This window comes from Salmo salar, chromosome ssa01 (genome assembly GCF_905237065.1).
Source record: "Salmo salar chromosome ssa01, Ssal_v3.1, whole genome shotgun sequence".
NCBI lineage: Eukaryota > Metazoa > Chordata > Actinopteri > Salmoniformes > Salmonidae > Salmo > Salmo salar.
The window spans coordinates 146,095,327-146,119,371 of NC_059442.1; the positions used below are offsets into that span (position 1 = coordinate 146,095,327).

General features: G+C 45.2%; 1 protein-coding gene across 1 annotated transcript in view; it reads right to left on the reverse strand.

Moving 5' to 3' along the window:
• LOC106567256 (whirlin) overlaps nt 1-6,168 on the reverse strand; it is a 50,205-nt gene extending 44,037 nt beyond the window's left edge. The window contains exons 1-2 of the mRNA XM_014136347.2: nt 5,965-6,168; nt 4,928-4,958 (exon numbers count right to left, since the gene is read on the reverse strand). Of these exons, the coding sequence (XP_013991822.2) occupies nt 4,928-4,958; nt 5,965-6,080 (147 nt within the window). The 5' untranslated portion in view covers nt 6,081-6,168. The remainder of the gene's footprint in view (nt 1-4,927; nt 4,959-5,964) is intronic.
• Between the last annotated feature and the right edge of the window lie 17,877 nt (nt 6,169-24,045).

A 24,045-nucleotide genomic window follows, 5' to 3' on the forward strand; every position in this document is an offset into this window, starting at 1 on the left:
CCATGTTTACGGATTTAGGGTTGTACCTGGTGGGTTCCTTGATAATTTGTGTGAGATTGAGGGCATCTAGCTTAGATTGGAGGATGGCCGGGGTGTTAAGCATATCCCAGTTTAGGCCACCTAACAGAACAAACTCTGAAGATAGATGGGGGGCAAACAATTCACATATGGTGTCCAGGGCACAGCTGGGAGCTGAGGGGGGTCTATAAGATGACTGTGGCAGCTTTCCAATCTTTAGGAATCTCAGACCATACGAAAGAGAGGTTGAACAGACTAGTAATAGGGGTTGCAACAATGGCGGCAGATAATTTTAGAAAGAGAGGGTCCAGATTATCTAGCCCAGCTAATTTGTAGGGGTCCAGGTTTTGCAGCTCTTTCAGAACATCAGCTATCTGGATTTGGGTGAAGGAGAAGCTGGGGAGGCTTCAGCAAGTAGCTGCGGGGGGTTGGGGTAGCCAGGAGGAAAGCATAGCCAGCCGTAGAGAAATGCTTATTGAAATTCTCAATTATCGTGGATTTATCGGTGGTGACAGTGTATCCTAGCCTCAGTGCAGTGGGAGGATGTGCTCTTATTCTCCATGGGCTTTACAGTGTCCCAGAAGTTTTTGGAGTTAGAGCTACAGGATGCAAATTTCTGTTTGAAAAAGCTAGCCTTTTCTTTCCTAACTGACAATGTGTATTGGTTCCTGACTTCCCTGAAAAGTCACATATCACGGGGACTATTCGATGCTAGTGCAGTACGCCACAGGATGTTTTTGTGCTGGTCGAGGGCAGTCAGGTCTGGAGTGAACCAAGGGCTATATTTGTTCTTAGTTTAAAAATTGAAAGGGGCATGCTTATTTAAGATAGTGAGGAAATTACTTTTAAAAAACGACCAGGCATCCTCTACTGACGGGATGAGGTCAATATCCTTCCAGGATACCATGGTCGATTAGAAAGGCCTGCTCGCAGAAGTGTTTTAGGGAGTGTTTGACAGTGATGAGGGGTGGTCGTTTGACCGCGGACCCATAAAAGATGCAGGCAATGAGGCAGTGATTGCTGAGATCCTGATTGAAAAGAGCAGAGGTGTATTTGGAGGGCAAGTTGGTCAGGATAATATCTATGAGGGTGCCCATGTTTACGGATTTAGGGTTGTACCTGGTGGGTTCCTTGATAATTTGTGTGAGATTGAGGGGATCTAGCTTAGATTGGAGGACGGCCGGGGTGTTAAGCATATCCCAGTTTAGGTCACCTAACAGAACAAACTCTGAAGATAGATGGGGGGCAAACAATTCACATATGGTGTCCAGGGCACAGCTGGGAGCTGAGGGGGGTCTATAAGAGGTGGCAACGGTGAGAGACTTATTTCTGGAGAGATGAATTTTTTTAATTAGAAGCTCGAACTGTTTGGGGATAGATCTGGAAAGTATGACAGAACTTTGCATGCTATCTCTGCAGTAGATTGCAACTCCTCCCCCTTTGGCAGTTCTATCTTGACGGAAAATGTTGTAGTTGGGTATGGAAATCTCAGAATTTTTGGTGGCCTTCCTAAGCAAGGATTCAGACACAGCAAGGACATCAGGGTTGGCAGAGTGTGCTAAAGCAGTGAGTAAAACAAACTTAGGGAGGAGGCTTCTGATGTTAACATGCATGAAACTAAGGCTTTTTCGGTTACAGAAGTCAAGAAATGAGAGTGCCTGGGGACACGCAGGTCCTGGGTTAACCTCTACATCACCCGATGAACAGAGGAGGAGTAGGATGAGGGTACGGCTAAAGGCTATCAGAACTGGTGGTCTAGTGCGTTGGGGACAGAGAATAAAAGGAGCAGATTTCTGGGCGTGGTAGGATAGATTCAGGGCATAATGTACAGACAATGGGTATGGTAGGGTGCGGGTACAGTGGAGGTAAACCTTGGCATTGAGTGACGATAAGAGAGGTTGCATCTCTGGAGGACCTAGTTATGCTAGGCGAGGTCACCGCATGTGTGGGAGGTGGGACAAAAGAGCTATCTGAGGCATGGTGAGTGGGACTAGGGGCTCCGCAGTAAAATAAAACAATGATAACTACCCTAAACAACAGTATACAAGGCATATTGACATTAGAGAGAGACATAAAGCGAGGCAGAAAGCAATCACAGGTGTTGATTGGGAGAGCTAGCTAAGACAACAACGGGTAAGACAACAACAGCTAATCAGCTAAGACAACAACAACAGGTAAAATGGCGATGAATGGGCAGAGAGGGTCAGTTAACTACACACAGGGCCTGAGTTCGAGGCTGGGGCCGACAGATAAACAAAATAAACAAAATGGAGTATTGTGATTAATGAATAGTCCAGCAGGCATCAGCTATGTAGCAAAGTGATCATAGGGTCCAGTGAACAGCAATAGATGAAACAGGGAAGCCGTTAGATAGTCGTTACTACACTAGCCGGGAGATGCGCCTGGCTCGAGGGTAACTGGTGCTAGCTTTGGGACAAGGGGGTCACCGTCGGCAGACCAGTCGTGATGGATCGGCGGGGCTCCGTATCGTCAAAGGGTCCAGGCCAAATTGGCAAAAGAGGTATTGTAGCTGGAGTAATTTTGTTTGCTAGCCGGGAGATGTGCCTGACTCGAGGCTAACTGGTGCTAGCTTCGGGACAAGGGCATTAGCCACTATAGCCACTCCGGTGCGTCCAGTGCAAAGGTCCAGAGCTTATGGCAGGAATCCGGTGATGTAGTGGCTTCTAGTCATGTTAGTGAAGAGTCCGGGAGGCATCAGCTGTGTTGCTAAGTGATCATAGGGTCCACTGAACAGGCCGGGAGATGGGCCTGGCTCAAGGCTAGCTTCGAGGCTGGGCCACTCGGTAGCAGCTAGCTAGCTGCGATGATCCGGGGTAATTGTTCAGAGCTTACGGCAGGAATCCGGTGATGTAGTGGAGAAAAGCAGTCCGATATGCTCAGGGTTGATATCGCGCTGTGCAGACTGGCAGGTACTATCCAGGCTAAAAGTGGCTGGTGTCTGAGCTAAAGGTAAAGGCGCTAGCAGTGGCTAACAATGACTAAATAGCTAGTAGCTAATTAGCTGGTTAGCTGCTGATGACTAGCTTCTGATGGGGGTTCTAGCTATAAGGTCAAAAAATAGCAGATCCGTATCACATTGGGTGAGGCGGATTGCCGGAAGGTATATTTAATTTAAAAATGGAAAAAGATATTTAAATAAATTTAAATGTATACAAAAAAATACGAAAAAAACGGGACAACAACAAACACGTCCGCACTGCTACACCATCTTGTGCGGGTTCCTTCTTTTTTTCTCAAGTGGGTGAAGTAAAATGCCCTCATTTTTCTTGATGATGACCACTAAATAGGGTATAATATATTATAAAATGGGAGGTTTGGGTCCTGGATACTGATTGGCTGAAAGGTGTGGTATATCAGACATTATTAACTTGTTGGTTCGAGCCCTGAATGCTGATTGGCTGACAGCTGTCGTATATATACTGTTCTAATTACGCTGGTAACCAGTTTATAATAGCAATAAGGCACCTCGGGGGTTTGTGGTATATGGCCGAAATACCACGGCTAAGGCCTGTATCCAGGCACTCCGCGTTGCATCGTGCACCCCAGGCCTTATTGCTTACATTTAACACAGGTATGACGCAAAAATGCGTGTTTACTGTTCTATTAGTGTTGGTAACCAGTTTATAATGGCAATAAGGCACCTCGGGGGTTTGTGATCTAAGGCCAATATATCACGGCTAAGGGCTGTATCTAGGCTGTACTCTGCTTTGCGTTGTGTCTAAGAACAGTCGTTAGCCATCGTATATTGACCAATGTACCGCACCCCCCCAGGCCTTATTGCTTAAATATAAGTTTATATTTCAAGTAAAGGTACAATCTCTGCATGGTCCTGTAAAGTTTAGCTCAGGTCCAGGGCATTGTCTGTGGTTTACTGATGTTGACAAGTATCCACAAGACGCAGTTAAGGCCTTGCACCAGAGCTATGTAAAGTTCAGCTCCCTCTCCTCAGGCCAAGTTCTCTGTAGTTGTCAAAAACAGCAACACAAACAGCATGAGTCCTGTGGGACAGTATTGTGTTCTGGGGGTTCTCCCAGCCTGACCTAAGCCTGGCCTCTCACCCTGCTGATGCCCTCACACCCAATAACACCGGTGCCGACCGCATGACATGGACGAAATGCCAGCGTCCCTCTGCTCCCCTACATGTTGGCATGATGCGGCGCTGTCACAGATGTGGATACAGATGTCGAGAGAGTTGGAGAGAGCAGATATGATCACAGCACATACAAATGCAAATAGACACACACACACACACACAGTCTTTTACAGCTAACCTTGTGGGGACACACAATTCAGTCCCATTTAAAATCCTATTTTCCCCAACCCTAACCTAACCCTAACTCTTACTCTAACCTTATCCCAAACGCTAACCTGTTAGGGATCCCAAGTAGCGCAGCGGTCTAAGGCACTGCATCACAGTGCTACAGGCGTCAGTACAGACACGGGTTCGATCCCAGGCTGTATCACAACCAGCCGTGATCGGGAGTCCCATAGGGTGGCACACAATTGGCCCAGCGTCGTCTGGGTTAGGGGAGGGTTTGGCAGGGGTAGGCCGTCATTGTAAATAAGAATTTGTTCTTAACTGGCCTAGTTAAATAAAAGTTAAATAACTTTAACCCAAATACCTAACCTTAACCTGAACCCAAACCCTAAAACTAACCTTAGCTCCTAACCCTGACACTTAACGTAATTCTAACACTAATTCTAACTTTAACCCTAAACCACCTCAAAATAGCATTTTACCTTGTGGTCAAATTTTTTTTCATTTACTATTTTTGTGGGGACTTCTGGTCAGCACAAGAATAGTTAAACATGTCCACTGGCAGGCCAGGGACACACGTATAAGACTGATGATGTCATAGACAGATCTCTGTGTGGAGGTTGGCCTTACCTTTCCTGATGCTCCTTGGTCCATGGACAAGCTGCAGGATACACAGATAAACAGGACACATTATTACACTGTCCTCATGACAGCTCACTCCAGACACACAGGTATCACTGGTAGCATGTTGTCATTCCCTCTCCGCTCTGACAATATGTGGACACGCAGGCAGGCAGGCAGGCAGGCAGGCAGGCAGGCAGGCAGGCAGGCAGGCAGGCAGGCAGGCAGGCAGGCAGGCAGACCGCCAGACGTTAGAGTGATGTACTGCCCTGGTATAAAAACAGCTACCTAGCAGTTATTTTTTTCTGTCCTTGGTGTGTGACCAGCTCTCCAAAGCTCTCTTAATCAGGCGTACTGCATTACAGCTAATGACACTGAGCTGGAGCAGAGCACCACACCCACACACACACACACACACACACACACACACACACACACACACACACACACACACACACACACACACACACACACACACACACACACACACACACACACACACACACACACACACATCTCATTGCCCGGAGTGACACTAAATAAATTGGCACGCATGGAAAAGCATTTGAAATGGAAATGTATAGAAACCTTGTATGTGGGTCATTCATCTATTCAACTGCACACATGCATACAGATTACATCTACAGAACAGGCAGAACAGATGAAGAGGTACCTATCCTCACAATGGGGAGAAGGCCAATATCTCTGTCTTTATGAGAGTAATTCTAGCTTCTCGTAGCAATCTAAGCAGCCGACAACATAATTACTGATTCAAAGCATGCCGTTGGGGTCAGTAAAGGGAGAGGTGTGGTAAAATCAAAGATGCCCTCTTGAAATGACACATTAAATCAGGCGCTAATTTAATTAGCGAGCTTTACTTTTAAACACCACCTCCATCACCATCTCCCACCCACCCCTACCCTCACCATCTCTCACCCCTCCCTCATCCTCTCCCACCCCCTCCCTCGTCCCCTCCCTCACCCCAACCCTCACTCTCCCTCACCCTCTCCCACCCCTTCCCTCTCCCTCCCCTCTCTCTCTCTTACCCAGCCACACTGCCGCTGGCGGAGCTCTCTGCGATTTGGGAGCTGGCAATCCACTTGGTCTCCCCCACTACTGTCCTGGCATGTGGCAGGCGCCCCACGTCCTTCACCGTCATCATCAGGTGGCGCGATGACTTGAGCACGCGCACCGCCTCGTCATGGGGGATACCCAGGAAGCTGCACCCGTTCACCTCCAGGATCTGGTCGCCCACCTGGGGTGCGGGGAGGGCACAGAGAGGAAGGAATGGTGGGCGGACTGGCATGGGCATGGGCAGACACTGGGTCACAGTACATAAGTCAGAGGTCACACAGTAGGGGTCATAGAGGTAGAGCCGAGGTAGAGTACAGACGAGAGTGGTAGGTAACAAACACAGTTGGGGTTAGATTGGTAGATTGATCAGTGCTGAGTTCCAGTGGGAGGTAGATCCTGTTTAGATATGAGGTCACAGGGTCAGAGATATTCCTTACTCCTGGTAAGACTGAGAGGTACTCCCCCTATTGAGACAGCTTCTAGATGCTAATGCAGACAACTCTGTCTACGGATGTGTATCTCTATCTGTAGGGCTCCGTAACCATAACCCTAGGTCTTTCTGCACTCCCCTTGTGGACTCTTACAGTATCTTACCTCGAACCTTAGCAACATGGATCACTAGGCTGACCTCTGATCATCTACAATATTATTATATGTTATCTGATATAGCACTGTGAACTGTATAGATAAATCACATATGCAGCAGCTAGTGACAGACTACATTAAACAGAGACCAGACAGACTGGCCTTTCAGGGATGGCTAACACTGACCTTTATAAAGTTAGCTAGCTGCAACAAGACCATGGCCTGTATTCATTAAATGTATCACTAACACAGAGAGGCTGCTGCCTACATACAGACATAAAATCATTGGCAACTCTAATAAATGGATCACTAGTCACTTTATAAATGCCACTTTAATAATTATGTTTACATAGCTTGCATTACTCATCCCATATACTGTATTTTATACCATCTATTGCATCTTGCCTATGACGCTCGGTCACTGCTCATCCATATATTTATGTGTCACACCCTGATCTGTTTCACCTGTCTTTGTGATTGTCTTCACCCCCCTCCAGGTGTCGGCCATTTTCCCCATTATCCCCTGTGTATTTATACCTGTGTTCTCTGTTTGTCTTTTGCCAGTTCGTTTTGTTCATTCAGACCGACCAGTGATTTCCCCCTTGCTCCTGTCCTGTCTATAATGCCTGTTTCCTAGTTTTCCCAGTTTTGACCTTTCTGCCTAACCTGACCCTGAGCCTGCCTACTGTCCTGTACCTTTGCATGCCCGTGTTCGATTTAATAAACTTTTGTTACTTCAACATTGTCTGCACCTGGGTCTTACCTTCAAACCTGATAATATGTACATATTCTTATTCCATCCCTTTACTATTTGTATGTATTAGGTAGTTGTTGTGGAATTGTTAGATTACTTGTTGATATTGCTGCACTGTCAGAACTAGAAGCACAAGCATTTCGCTACACTCGCATTAACATCTGCTAACCATGTGTACGTGACCAATAACATTTTATTTTATTTGAGAAGGAGCGCTGATCTAGGATCAGTTTAGCCTTTTAGATCATAATGCATAAGATTATATGGACAGGGGGACCTGATCCTAGATGGGCACTCCTACTCTGAGATGCTTTATGAATATGGGCCCAGTACTGTTCCTGCCAGAGATTAAGCCAATTTCATCCCTATTCTTTCAAAGCATGCCGTTGGGGTCAGTAAAGGGAGCGGTGTGGTAAAATCAAAGCCTGAAAAATACTGTGATGCCCTCACACATTAAATCAGGCGCTTGTGCACTCCCACACCCCCTCACACCCTCCTTCACCATACATTTTGCATTTAGAGTTTAATTTGGTGTTTAGCAATGAATCATTATTTCTAGATGTCAGCTGTTCTTACATGGGTAGTTGTATTTTATTTCACTCTGCTTAGTCAACCAAATCTCACCAACAACAACTTCAGAAGTCCCTCAAAAGATATTTAGTATATTCAGTGACTGGTATTGAGGTATTATGGGAGTGAGAGTCCCTTGACATTTGTTCTCTCTCTCTCTCTCTCACATACACTCACACGCACACACACCCAGAAGAGTCTCTGATCAGGCTGAGTCACCACAGAGGTGCCAACTGACAGTGATGGTGTGCTGCATCTCCTGCTGTTGTCATCAAGTTGGCACTGACGCCACTCCCCCCCACCCCTCCTCTCCTCCATCCCTCCTTCCTTATTATAATTTCATTAGGGGGCTTAGAGGAGCTGGCACGGAAAGTACTGCTTCCTCATAGCACTTGCGCGCGAGCGCACACACACGCACACACACGGATCAATGCACTGCGTCAAATCAAAGTGTGGGCAAGCCGCCAGGGAGCATCATGGGTAATTAACAAGCAGCGACGCTAGCTGGACCAATGATAATTATATTTACAAATGAGAGGCCAATCAATGTGGAGATGAATAATAAGCGACTGTGTTTTCTGGAAATTCGACTGAGGCTACAGATGAGTACAACTGGATCGATGGCCATGAAACACAGACCATTGTTTTCCCCACAGACCTCTCTATCGCAAGTCTCACATTGCCATTGATTCCTTCCTATGTCTTCATTGTTCTCTTTCTTTCTCTCTGTCTCGCTTTCTCAGCTTGTGTGCCAACACCTCCACAAGAAAGCAACAACTGGAATCACAACTACAGAAACAGACTTGGAAGCCAATCAGATCCCAACCAGATCTACAGTCAGGGGGAATGGAGCCTGTAAAGCTCTTGGGGTACTGCAGTGGTGGCTATTGGGTGGAGATATAGGAGGATGGCTTGAATGGACTGAATAGAAAGGTATCAAACACATACCATTCCTTTATTCCATTGTAGCCAATACAATGAAATGTTCCTCCTATATCTCCACCCACCATCCACCACTAGATAACTGGTATATCACAGTGGCTCTCTGACCAATACACAAACTGTATGAACTAAATCTGGATTTTGATGAAGGCATGGCATGTTAAGTGAATCAGATGGGAGAGAGAGTTGAAAGCTGACCAAAGCTGATCTCATAGCAGTTAGAAATGGTTGAGCTACAATATAAAAAACACACCCAACACAGTGACTCTATGGGGTTAGAAAGCACTTGTCTCAGGTGAGGAGAGCTGAACAGACATCCTATTAGATCCCCTTTGAAGTGTCTTTCTTCCCTGACACTGTGTGTATGTCCCAAAAGGCACCCTATTCCCTACATACTGCACTACTTTTGACCAGGGCTGACCAATAGTGCACTATATAGGCAATAGTGTTGCTTTTGGAGAGCATCCTGTATCTGTTTGATCTGGCCCACTGTCTTGAATCCCATTGACATTACAGTGGTTGGGGTGGGACAGTAATGTACTATGTGGCGTAGGGCAGAGGTATTCAAACATTTTCAGCAGTGACCCCATTTTTTCCGCCAGATCTTCTGGGGACCCCATTTTTTCCCCAAGAATTTCTTGTGACAGCAGCCCACCCCAAATCTAATGACACAACCCTTTTTTACGTCAACAAATTACCTTAAAATAAATGTATAAAAAAATGTTGGGGTAAAAAAATATATATATATACAGTGAGGGAAAAAAGTATTTGATACCCTGCTGATTTTGTACGTTTGCCCACTGACAAAGAAATGATCAGTCTATAATTTTAATGGTAGGTTTATTTGTACAGTGCGAGACAGAATAACAACAAAATAATCCAGAAAAACGCATGTCAAAAATGTTATAAAATGATTTCCATTTTAATGAGGGAAATAAGTATTTGACCCCTCTGCAAAACATGACTTAGTACTTGGTGGCAAAACCCTTGTTGGCAATCACAGAGGTCAGACGTTTCTTGTAGTTGGCCACCAGGTTTGCACACATCTCAGGAGGGATTTTGTCCCACTCCTCTTTGCAGATCTTCTCCAAGTCATTAAGGTTTCGAGGCTGACGTATGGCAACTCGAACCTTCAGCTCCCTCCACAGATTTTCTATGGGATTAAGGTCTGGAGACTGGCTAGGCCACTCCAGGACCTTAATGTGCTTCTTCTTGAGCCACTCCTTTGTTGCCTTGGCCGTGTGTTTTGGGTCATTGTCATGCTGGAATACCCATCCACGACCCATTTTCAATGCCCTGGCTGAGGGAAGGAGGTTCACACCCAAGATTTGACGGTACATGGCCCCGTCCATCGTCCCTTTGATGGGGTGAAGTTGTCCTGTCCCCTTTGCAGAAAAACACCCCCAAAGCATAATGTTTCCACCTCCATGTTTGAAGTGGGGATGGTGTTCTTGGGATCATAGGCAGCATTCCTCCTCCAATCACGGCGAGTTGAGTTGATGCCAAAGAGCTCCATTTTGGTCTCATCTGACCACAACACTTTCACCCAGTTGTCCTCTGAATCATTCAGATGTTCATTGGCAAACTTCAGACGGGCATGTATATGTGCTTTCTTGAGCAGGGGGACCTTGCGGGCACTGCAGGATTTTAGTCTTTCACGGTGTAGTGTGTTACCAATTGTTTTCTTGGTGACTATGGTCCCAGCTGCCTTGAGATCATTGACAAGATCCTCCCGTGTAGTTCTGGGCTGATTCCTCACCGTTCTCATGATCACTGCAACTCCACGAGGTGAGATCTTGCATGGAGCCTCAGGCCGAGGGAGATTGACAGTTCTTTTGGGTTTCTTCCATTTGCGAATAATCGCACCAAATGTTGTCACCTTCTCACCAAGCTGCTTGGCGATGGTCGTGTAGCCCATTCCAGCCTTGTGTAGGTCTACAATCTTGTCCCTGACATCCTTGGAGAGCTCTTTGGTCTTGGCCATGGTGGAGAGTTTGGAATCTGATTGATTGATTGACAGGTGTCTTTTATACAGGTAACAAACTGAGATTAGGAGCACTCCCTTTAATAAGAGTGTGCTCCTAATCTCAGCTCGTTACCTGTATAAAAGACACCTGGGAGCCAGAAATCTTTCTGATTGAGAGGGGGTCAAATACTTATTTACGTCATTAAAATGCAAATTAATTTATAACATTTTTGACATGCGTTTTTCTGGAAGTCTTTTGATGTTATTCTGTCTCTCACTGTTCAAATAAACCTACCATTAAAATTATAGACTGCTCATTTCTTTGTTAGTGGGAAAATTGTGTTTGTTTGAATTCCAAAAATGATTAAATACATTCTTTTTCTCACCCATCTACACACAATACCCCATAATGACAAAGAGAAAACATGTTTGTAGACATTTTAGCAAATTTATTGAAAATGAAATACAGAAATAACTCATTTACATAAGTATTCACACCCCTGAGTCAATACTTTATAGAAGCACCTTTGACCGCAATTACAGCTTTGAGTCTTTCTGGGTCTCTAAGAACATTCCACACCTGGATTGTGCAACATTTACCAATTATTATTTTCAAAATTCTTCAAGCTCAGTCAAATTGGTTGTTGATCATTGCTAGACAACCATTTTCAGGTCTTGCCATAGATTTTCAAGTAGATTTAAGAAAAAAATGTAACTCGTCACTCAGGAACATTCACTGTCTTCTTGGTAAGCAACTGCAGTGTAGATTTGGCCTTGTGTTTTAGGTTATTGTCCTGCTGAAAAGTGATTTAATCTCCCTGTCTGGTGGAAAGCAGACCGAACCAGGTATTCCTCTAGCAATTTGACTGTGCTTAGCTCGATTCCAGTTTTTTTTAATCCTAGAAAACACCCGTCCTGAACATGATTTTTGAATGACTACACTACCGGTCCAAAGTTTTAGGACACCTACTCATTCAAGAGTTTTTCTTTATATTACTATTTTCTACATTGTAGAATAATAGTGAAGACATCAAAATGATGAAATAACACATATGGAATCATGAAGTAACCAAAAAAGTGTTAAACAAATCAAAATATATTTTATATTTAAGATTTTTCAAATAGCCACCTGTAACGGCTGTCGTTGTAATGAGACCAAGGTGCAGCGGAGGATGTGTGTTCATCTTGAAATTTAATTGAAAAAGAGAACACTTTACAAAAATAAACCAAAGTCGACAGCAAAACAGTCCTGTCAGGAAAAACTCTAAACAGCAAACAATCACCCACAAACCCCAAAGGAAAAACAGGCTGCATATGTATGACTCCCAATCAGCAACAACGAACTACAGCTGTTCCTGATTGGGAGCCACACACGGCCAACCAAAGAAACAAACCAACATAGAAAAATAAACATGGAACGCCCACCCATGTAACACCCTGGCCTAACCAAAATAGAGAACAAAAACCCCTCTCTATGGCCAGGGCGTTACAGTACCCCCCCCCAAAGGTGCGGACTCCGGCCGCAAAACCTGACACTGAAGAGGAGGGTCTGGGTGGGCCCTCCTACGGCAGCGGCTCTGGTGCGGGACGTGGACGCCGCTCCACCCTTGGCTTAGCCCACTTAGGTGGCACCTCTAGCAGCGCCGGAGGACTGGCGGGCGTCTCTGGCTGTGCCCGGCTGGCGGGCGACTCTGGCTGCGCCCTGCTGGTGGCTCCGGACAGGTGGGCGGCTCTGGCGGCTCCGGACAGGCGGGCGGCTCTGGAGGCTCCGAACAGGCGGGCGGCTCTGGCGGCTCCGGACAGGCGGGCGGCTCAGGCGGCTCCGGACAGGCGGGCGGCTCTGGCGGCTCTGGACTGGCGGGCGGCTCTGGCGGCTCCGGACTAGCGGGCGGCTCTTGCGGCTCTGGACTGGCGGGCGGCTCTGGCGGCTCCAGACTGGCGGGTGGCTCTGGCGGCTCTGGCCCAGGATTCACCAGGCTGGGGAGACCCACAGGAGGCCTGGTCCTGGGAGGAGGCACAGGATAGACCAGGCTGGGGAGACCCACAGGAGGCCTGGTCCTGGGAGGAGGCACAGGATAAACCAGGCTGGAGAGACCCCCTGGAGGCCTGGTCCTGGGAGGAGGCACAGGGTAGACCAGGCTGGAGAGACCCACTGGAGGCCTGGTCCTGGGAGGAGGCACAGGATAGACCAGGCTGGAGAGACCCACTGGAGGCCTGGTCCGAGGAGGAGGCACAGGATAAACCGGGCTGTGGGGGAGCACTGGAGTTCTGGTGCGTAGGCTTGCCACCCAAACTCCAGGCTGAATGCCCACCTTTGCCCGGCACGGGCGGAGCGCAGGCATAGGCTGAACTGAGCCCTCCCAGCGCCCCGGAGACACAGTGCGCAGCGCCGGTGCAGGATAGCCTGGACCGAGACAGCGCACGGGAGACCAGATGCGCTGAGCTGGAACACTCCGACCTGGCTCGATGCCCACTCTCGCATGGCACTTGCGGGGGGCTGGCATGTAGCGCTCCGGGCTATCAACGCATACTGGGGACACCGTGCGCTTTACCGCATAACACGGTGCCTGACCAGTACTGCGCTGCCTCCTGTAAGCATGGGGAGCTGGCTCAGGTCTCCAACCTGACTCTGCCACACTCCCCGTGTGCCCCCCCAAATTTTTTGGGGGGGCTGCCTCTCGTGCCTGTTGCGCTCCCTTGCCTCATACCAGCGCCTCTCAGCTATCGATGCCTCAATCTCCCACTGCGGGCGGCGATACTCCCCAGCTTGAGCCCATGGTACTTTACCGTCCAGTAATTCCTCCCATGTCCACGACTCCCGATAGCTCCTCTCCTGGTGCTTCTCCTTCCTCCACTGCTTGGTCCGTTTCTTGGTGGGTGATTCTGTAACGGCTGTCGTCGTAATGAGACCAAGGTGCAGTGGAGGATGTGTGTTCATCTTGACATTTAATTGAAAAAGAGAACACTTTACAAAAATAAACCAAAGACGACAGCAAAACAGTCCTGTCAGGAAAAACTCTAAACAGCAAACAATCACCCACAAACCCCAAAGGAAAAACAGGCTGCCTATGTATGACTCCTAATCAGCAACAACGAACTACAGCTGTTTCTGATTGGGAGCCACACACGGCCAACCAAAGAAACAAACCAACATAGAAAAATAAACATAGAACGCCCACCCATGTAACACCCTGGCCTAAACAAAATAGAGAAGAAAAAAAAACTCTCTATGGCCAGGGCGTTACACCACCCTTTGCCTTGATGACAGTTTTGTACACTCTTGGCATTCTCTCAACCAGCTTCATGAGGTAATCACCTAGAATGCATTTCAATTAACAGGTGTGCCTTCTTAAAAGACTTCACTTGAAGAAACTTACAAAGTTCTTGAAATGTTCTGTATTTACTGACCTTCATGTCTTGAAGTAATGATGGACTGTCATTTCTCTTTGCTTATTTGAGCTGTTCTTGTCATAATATGGACTTGGTCTTTTAGCAAATAGGGCTATCTTCTGTATACCCCCCTACCTTGTCACAACACAAGTGATTGGCTTCAAGCGCATTAAGAAGGACAGGAATTCCACAAATGAACTTTTAAGAAAGCAAACCTGTTAATTGAAATGCATTCCAGGTGACTACCTCAAGATGCTGGTTGAGAGAATGCCAAGAGTGTGCAAAGCTGTTATCAAGGCAAAGGGTGGCTATTTGAAGAATCTCAAATATAAAATATATTTTGATTTGTTTAACACTTTTTTGGTTAGTACATTATTCCATAAGTGTTATTTCATAGTGTTGATGTCTTTACTATTATTCTACAATGTAGAAAATAGTAAAAATAAAGAAAACCCTTGAATGAGTAGGTGTTCTAAAACTTTTGACCGGTGGTGTACCTCATCTCTGTACCCCACACATGCAATTATCTGTAAGGTCCCTCAGTCGAGCAGTGAATTTCAACTACAGATTCAACCATAAAGACCAGGGAGGTTTTCCAATACCTTGCAAGGAAGGGCACCTATTCATAGGTGGGTAAAAATGAAATAGAAGACATTGAATATCCTTTTGAGCATGGTGAAGTTATTAATTACACTTTGGATGGTGTATCAATACACTCAGTCACTACAAAGATAAAGTTGCCGGGGAGGAAGGAACATTTCCCCTTGAGGCCAATGGTGGCTTTAAAACAGTTAGAGTTTAATGGCTTTGATAGGGGTAAACTGAGGATGGATCAACAACATTGTAGTTACTCCACAATACTTACCTAAATTACAAAGTGAAAAGAAGGAAGCCTGTACAGAATATAACATATTCCAAAACATGCATTCTGTTTGCAACAAGGCAATAAAGTAATTCTTCAAAAAATGTGGTCAAGCAATTACCTTTTTGTCCTGATTACAAAGTGTTATGTTTGGAGAAAATCCAATCCAATACATTACTGAGTACCACTTTCCATATCTTCAAGCATAGTGGTAGCTGCATCATGTTATGGGTATGTTTGTAATCGTTAAGCAGTATTATTACAAACAGAGTGAGTCCATGCAACTTATTATGTGACACATTTTTACTGCTGAACTTTCTGTTGACTCAAGATATTTCAGCTTTTCATTGTGTATTAATTTATAAATATTTTGAAAAAACTTAATTCCACTTTGACATTATGGGATAGGCCAGTGACAGAAAATCTCAATTTAATCAAGTTTAAATTCAGGCTGTAAATTACAACAAAATGTGGAAAAAGTCAAGGGGTGTGAATACTTTCTGAAGGCACAGTATATTTAACATTTTGGCGAGCCCACTGTAGTTCCGGGTCGTGACCCCGACTTTGAATACCACTGGTGTAAGGGGAAGATTGCTTTACTGTGAGATTGGAGAAGGGGATGAGGAGATGTGAGATGAAATGATCCCAAGACAGTGATTCCTATACAATCAGACACTCTCTATTCCCATCTTGTGGATTGAAGTGTCTTCACTTCGTTGTGCCTCTCTGGGCCTCAGTGTTGCTGTCTTTTTCGGTATCCACTCGCTCTTTTTATGTCTCTCTTACTGTATCTCTCTCTCATTGCCTTCATCTGTCTCTCCTTCTCTTATCCCTCTACAATACAGTAAAAGGGTCCAGGCTGTGACAGAGCAGCGTTTGGCATTTGGCCACCCACCTCTGTTCCTCTACACTCGGGCAGCCGTAACATTTCACTCTCATCTGTTCTCCAGTGAAGGGAAAAGAAGAACAGGGAAAAGATTAGATATAGACTGGCGCCGTGCCCATTTGTCCAACTCTGCTCTATGAAATGCAGCATTTTTCTTTTAAAACAGGATTCCCTAAGTGAAGGAAGGCAGCAGGGGGGTTGGGGAAATAGGGAGGTGTATGTTTGGGGGATGCCTAGATCTTGCCATACTCCTGAGAAAAGACAACTGAGATGTCAGACTTTTACTGGATGGTGTTAAACTTCTATAAAGTCTCTGTCTTCTTTACACCTCTCTCTCTCGCTCTCTCGCTGTCTCTCGCTCTCTCTCTCTCTCGCTCTCTCTCTCTCTCGCTCTCTCTCTCTCTCGCTCTGATCAGAGCTTAGAGAAGAGTCTTCGATCAGCCTGAGTCACCACAGAGATGTCACCTAACTGTGATGGTGTGCTGCATCTCCTGTTGTTGTCATGAAGTTGGCACTGACACCACTCTCCCCCCTCTATCTTCTATCCCTCCCTTCCTCCCTCATTATAATTCCATTTGGGGGCTCAGTAGTGCTGAGCGATTACTGCTTTTTGAAGTCGGTTTGGTTTCGGTTCGATTATTACCAAATAATCACGGTTTTCGATTTCGGTTTTGATAAAATATTTTTACATTAAATGCACTATGCATTATGTGGTTTGAATGCTGTAACAACACAGAATCAAACAATTAATAAAACTTCCATGATAGCAGTGACTGCCCATTACTGCTTATCACTAATTTACCATCATTTATTCACATTACTTTACTTTAATACACTATTTCAGTTATTGTGTGTTACATTTGTTTTACATCTATTGCATGACTATTATTTCATTCCAATTCATCATCTCATCTCTATAGAGCTGCTGCCTAAGCTGTCTGACAAAATCACTATTTTAGTCATTCTTGAAAGTAAATAAGGCATACTTTTGTGGCTGCTGAACACCAATTATCAATCTTAGACCATGCATTTTCAGGTAGAGATACCTCACGAAGCAACTGCTCTCTATCCCTCTCGATCGTGCGTTCTTCTGCCTCTTCTCTCAGTCTCAGAATGTACAAATAGGTGTGCATTGGATTATGGTAATTGTAGTTAATTACTATGTTTTCTGAGCTAAATTATGTAGAATATTGACCTGTTGGAAACTACAACTCCTTACTACATCGCACAGTTCGGGCTTGATCTGATTTATCTGTAGAGATTTATCAGTCAATTAGTTGTTTAAAAAACAGAAAATAACGAACACATTTCTGTTAAGTATTCAGCACTAGGGCTTAGAGAAGCTGGCATGGGAAGTAAGTACTGCTTCGTACACACACACACACACACACACACACACACACACACACACACACACACACACACACACACACACACACACACACACACACACACACACACACACACACACACACACACACACACACACACACACACACACAAAGATCAATGTGCTGCGTTTGATCAGAGCGTGGCCAAGCTGTCAGGGAGCATCCTGAGTAATTAACCAGCAGCGACGCTGGACCAATGACAATGATATTTACAAACGAGAGGCCAAGTTTCAAGTTTCAATGTCACAAGCACAAGTACAGTGAAATGCCTTTCTTGCAAGCTCTAACCTCAACAATGCAGTAATCAATAACAATGTAATACTAAAAATAACAAGGTAGAACAAAATCACACAAGATATAAAAATAAGAACAACACAAAGTAAGTGGGCATACTATATACAGGGTCAGTTTCAGTACCATATATACAATGTGCAGGAATACTGGATCGAAAGAGGTAGATGTACAGGGGTAAGGTGACTAGGCATCAGGATATGATAAACAGAGTAGCAGCAGCGTATCTGATGATTGTATGTGAGTGGGTGTGTGTAGAGTTAGTATACATTTATGTGCATATGTGTGTGTGATAAAGTGATGTGATGGAGTGTTTGTGTGTTGGAGTGTCAGTGTGCGTAATGTGAAGGGCCCTGTAAGTGTGCCTAGAGACAGTGAAAAAATAAGAGTAAAATACAAAGATCAACTCAGATAGTCCTGTAACCATTTTGTTAGCCATTTAGTAGTCTTATGGCATGGAGATATAAGCTGTTCAGGAGCCTGTTGTGGTGTCAGACTTGATGCACTGGTACCACTTGCCGTGCGAAAGCAGAGAGAACATTCAATGGCTTGGGTGGTTGGAGTCTTTAACAATTTTCCGGGCCTTCCTTTCACACCGCTTGATATAGAGGTACTGGATGGCAGGGAGCTCGGCCCCAGTGATGTACTGGGCTGTCCGCCCCACCATCTGTAGCACCATGCGATCGAGGGCAGTGCTATTGCCATACCAAGCAGTGATGCAGCCAGTCAAGATGCTCTCAATGGTACAGCTGTATAACTTTTTGAGGATTTGAAGGCCGATGACAAACCTTTTCAACCTCCTGAGGGGGAAGAGGCACTATCGCGCCTTCTTCACAATTGTGTGGAGGTGTGTGGACCATTTAAATTCTTAGTGATTTGGACACCGAGGAACTTGAAGCTCTCGACCCGCTCCACTGCAGCCCCGTTGATGTGGATGGGGGAGTGTTCGCCCCCCCCCATTTCCTGCAGTCCACGATCAGCTCCTTGGTCTTACTGACGTTGAAGGAAAAGTTGTTGTTCCGCCCCACAATGCCACGTCACTGATCTCCTCCCTGTAGGAGGGGACTAAACACACACCCCTGTGGGGCCCCTGTGTTGAGGGTCAGCATGGCGGAGGTGATGTTGCCTACCCTCACCACCTGTGGTCGGCCCATCAGGAAGTCCAGGATCCAGTTGCAGAGTGAGGTGTTCAGACCAAGGCTTCTAAGCTTGGTGACGAGCTTGGAGGGGACAATGGTGTTGAAAGCTGAGCTGTAGTCAATGAACAGCATTCTTACACAGGTATTCCTCCTATTTGGGTGGGAGAGGGCAGTGTGGAGTGCAATTGAGATTGTGTCGTCTTTGGATCTGTTGTGGCGGTATGCAAATTGGAGTGGGTGTCTGGGATGATGGATTTGATGTGTGCCATAATCAGCCTCTCAAAGCACTTCATGATTACCGCAGATGTGAGTGCTACAGTGTGGTAGTCATTGTGATATGAAGCCATACATGCTGACCATACCACCTGGGTTGTGTGATTGAGCATTGCAAAATACATTTACATACACTATATATACACAAAAGTATGTGGCCACCCCTTCAAATTAGTGGATTCGGCTATTTCAGCCACACCCGTTGCTGACAGGTGTATACAATTGAGCACAAAGCCATGCAATATACATAGACATACATTGGCAGTAGAATGGCTTTATTGAAGAGCTCAGTGACTTCACCGTCATAGGATGCCACCTTTCCAACAAGTCAGTTTGTCAAATTTCTGCCCTGCTAGAGCTATCCCGGTCAACCGTAAGTGCTGTTATTGTGAAGTGGAAACATCTAGGAGCAACAAAGGCTCAGCCGTGAAGTGGTAGAACACAAGCTCACAGAACGGGACTGCCGAGTGCTGAAATCATCTATCCTCGGTTGCAACACTCACTACCGAGTTCCAAACTGCCTCTGGAAGCAACATCAACACAAGAACTGGAGCTTCATGAAATGGGTTTCCATGGCTGAGCAGCCACACACAAGCCTAGATCACCATGCGCAATGCCAAGCGTCAGCTGGAGGGGTGTAAAGCTTGCCGCCATTGGACTCTGGAGCAGTGGAAATGCGTTCTTTGAAGTGATGACTCAAGCTTCGCCAACTGGCAATCTGTGGGACAAATCAGGGTTTGGTGGATGCCAGGGGAACGCTATTTAACCCAATGCATAGTGTCAACTGTAAAGTTTGTTGGAGGAGGAATAATGTCTGAGGCTGTATTTTTTGGTTCGGCCTAGGACCCTTAGCCTTCCCAGAAGAGTGGATGCTGTTATAGCAGCAAAGGAGGGACCAACTCCATATTAATGCCCATGATTTTGGAATGAGATGTTCAACAAGCAGGTGTCCACATACATTTTTTCCAAACTACTCGAGAGTGTCTGCATAGCCAGGCTCTAAAACATAACTTGGTTCTATTTTAGACACGTGACGCGTTGCAAGTGCCTCCTCTCCCATCTCCTCATTGGTTTTTAGGAGCAATTACTGTACCCAGGTGGGTGATTGAAAGATGAACTGAGGTCCACACTCCAGTCCAGGTGGTGGTAATGCACCTTACAGTTGGTTGCCAACAGCCATATAAAGTCCACAGAAGAAGAAGAAGAAGCAGACTGAAGGAGGAGAGATCACTAGAAACAAACAAGGTTTCTCCTTTTATCTGAGGATTAATTGTCAGAGTAGAGAACACATGATTTTGTAAAATGGGTTCTACAAAGATCCAAGAATGAAGGACCTTGTGCATTTCAGGTAAAATAACAACCTAATGTTTATATCCCAGGACAGATTAGCTAGCAACAACAATCTAGCTAACTAAATGTCCATAAATGTGTCAAGTGTGTTTCAACCTGTCCCCAAAATAATATAGTTGGTTCAGAGTTCGTTTTGATATTTCAACCTGTGTGTCCTGATTGCGTCTGGTGGGGATAGACAAACTCAACATGTGCATGATGGCACACATGGACGCACGCGTGGAGCAGGTTTGGTCATCATGTTAGAGTTCTTGGGAACAGGAATGATGGTGGTCATCTTAAAACATGTGGGGATTGCAGACTGGGACAAGGAGAGGTTGAAAATTACCATGAATATACCTGCCAGCTGTTCTGCACATGCTCTGAGAATGCACCCTGAAATACCATTGGGCTCCGCGGCCTTGTGGGTATTGACCTGATTAAAGACTTCACTCATGTCGGCATTGGAGAGCGAGATTGCCAAATCTTCTGGGTCTGCAGCGAACCTCACACCCGGCACAATGTTGTTATTGTCAAAGTGTGCCGAAAATGCATTGATTTCGTCTGGTAGAGAGATATCGTTGGGTCTTTGGCTGGCTCTTCCTTTGTAATCTGTAATGGACTGTAGCCCCTGCCACATGCGCCGGGCATTGGAGCCTGTGTAATATGATTCCACCTTATTCCTATATTGTCATTTGATGAGTCTGGTGAGGTCATAGCGGGACTTATTGTACATGTTCCTAAACTCAAACGTAGCATCAGGATTGCCTGCAATATTCCTGTGTGCGGTAGCCCTGTCCTTTAGTTTAGCGCCAACCTCAGTGTTAATCTAGGGCTTTTGATTGAGGAAGCAGCAAACCTCCCCGATGCGTTTCCTAATGAAGCCGGTGACGGTGGTGGTTAGCTCGTCGGTGTTATCCGCGGAGTCCTGAAACATATTCCAACCAGCGCTAGCAAAGCCGTCCTGTAGCATAATCTCTGATTCTGGAGACCATTTCTCAACAGAGCGAGTCACAGGTAATTCCTGTTTGACCTTCTGCTTGTAAACAGGAAGCAGGCGTACAGAGTCATAATTTGATTTGCCGAATGGAGGATGAGGAAGGGCCTTGTATTCTAATTGGCTCTTTCATCCCATATCCTCCCCCTGTAACTATTCCCTAGGTCGTTGCTGTAATTGAAAATGTGTTCTCGGTCAACTTACCTGGTAAAATGAGGGTTATATAAAAATGTTTATAAATAAAAATGGTATGCTTGCTTGTGGGTAGAATAACAGTGGTCTAGGACTTTATCGGCCCTAGCGGTGAGGGAGACGTGTTGATGGAAGTTGGTCATCACGTGTCTTAATAACATGGAATTAAAATCGCCGGCAACCAGAAAAGCAGCATCTGGATGTAAGTTTTCCTGCTTGGTTATCTTGTACAGTTTGATAAGTGCCAGATTGTTATTTTTCTTGTCCTGGGGTTGACTGTATAGAACACTCACTATAACAGCTGAAAACTCACTCGGGGGGTAAGAGCTGGCATTTAACCATCAGGTATTCTGACACTTCCACCACGCTCAAGTCAGCACACCAGTTATTGTTGATGAAGAGGCAAACCTCTCCCCCCTCTATTTCCTCGACTCCACTGTCGGCACAGTGAATTGAGAATCCATGGAGTTGGATAGCCATGGGGGGTATGTTTCAGAAAAGCAGAGAATATAGCAGTTTCAACAGTCCCATTGGTAGCAAATCTGCTACCAATGGGACATCTTATTATTAACCTGTCTGGGCTAGGTGGGACGTTAGCGTCCCACTCTATTCAACAGCCAGTGGAAGAGCGTGGCGCGAAATACGAAAACCTAAAAAATGCTATAATTTCAATATTTCAAACATACGACTATTTTACACAATATGAAAGATAAGACTCTCGTTAATCTAATCACATTGTCCGATTTCAAAAAGGCTTTACAGCGAAAGCAAAACATTAGATTATGTTAGGAGAGTACATAGACACAAATAACCACACAGCCATTTTTCAAGCAAGCATATATGTCACAAAAACCCAAAGCACAGCTAAATGCAGCACTAACCTTTGATGATCTTCATCAGATGACACTCCTAGGACATTATGTTATACAATACATGCATGTTTGGTTCAATCAAGTTCATATTTATATCAAAAAACAGCTTTCTACATTGGCGTGTGATGTTAAGAAATTGTATTCCCACCGAAAACTGCCGGTGAATTTATTAAATTACTCATGATAAATGTTGACAAAATACATAACAATTATTTTACGAATTATAGATACAGAACTCCTTTATGCAATCGCTATGTCAGATTTTAAAATAGCTTTTCGGCGAAAGCACATTTTGCAATATTCTGAGTACATAGCTCAGCCATCACGGCTAGCTAATTTGACACCCGCCAAGTTCGGGGCTCACTAAACTCAGAATTAGTATTAGAAAAATTGGATTACCTTTGCTGTTCTTCGTCAGAATGCACTCCCAGGACTGCTACTTCCACAACAAATGTTGTTTTTGTTCCAAATAATCCATAGTTATGTGTAAATACCTCCGTTTTGTTCGTGCGTTCAGGTCACTATCCAAAGGCGAGCGCATTTTGAGACAAAACATTTCAAAATGTTCCATTACTGTACTTAGAAGCATGTCAAACGCTGTTTAAAATCAATTTTTATGGTATTTTTCTCGTAAAATAGTGATAATATTCCAACCGGACAATGCTGTATTCATTCAAAAAGGAAGAGAAAGAATGGCGAGGTCTCGTGACCGTGCATTTCCAATCTCTTAGTCACTAGGCAGACCACTGACAAACTGTGCTCCTGTTATCTGCCCAGAGACAGGAGACGCCTCAATCCACTTTCTGAACGCTTTAGAGAGCCAATGGAAGCCTTGGAAAGTGCTACATAACCCCATGGGCACTGTAGTTTCGATAGAGAAGCAAATGGAGAACTACAAATTCGCAGACAGGCCACTTCCTGCTTGGAATTTTCTCAGGTTTTTGCCTGCCATATGAGTTCTGTTATACTCACAGACACCATTCAAACAGTTTTAGAAACTTCAGAGTGTTTTCTATCCAAATCTAATAATATGCATAGTAGTAACCAGTTTAAATTGGGTAAGTTTTTTATCCGGCCGTGAAAATACTGCCCCCAAGCCCATACAGGTTAAGGGGCCAGTAGAATGGAGGAAAGAGGTGTCCTGTTCTCCCTTCGCCTTAAACTTACCAGGATCTCCTCTCTTGCCTCTGTAATGTCAGTGTTTCCACTTGGGTAGCCCAAAAATTGGGTTGAAATTACAAAAAGAGCCCAGGGCAGATGAGTCGAAGTCGAAGCCGGAATTGAGGTAACTGCCGATCTGATGTTCAAAAGTTCTTGATAGCGGATATATTGAGAAAAAAAGGTAAAATAAACAATAAAAGAATCACAAAATATCCAACCAGTACGGTGCCATCTTTAGGCCAATCAATGCCACTGTGTTTTCTGGAAATATGACTAAGGCTACAGATGAGTACAACTGGATCGATAGCCATGAAACACAGCCCATTGTTTTCCCCACACACCTCTCCATCGCAAGTCTCACATTGCCATCGATTCCTCATCTCTCTCCATGTCTTTCTTGTTCTCTTTCTTTCTCTCTGTCTCACTTTCTCAGCTTGTGTGACAACACAAGCT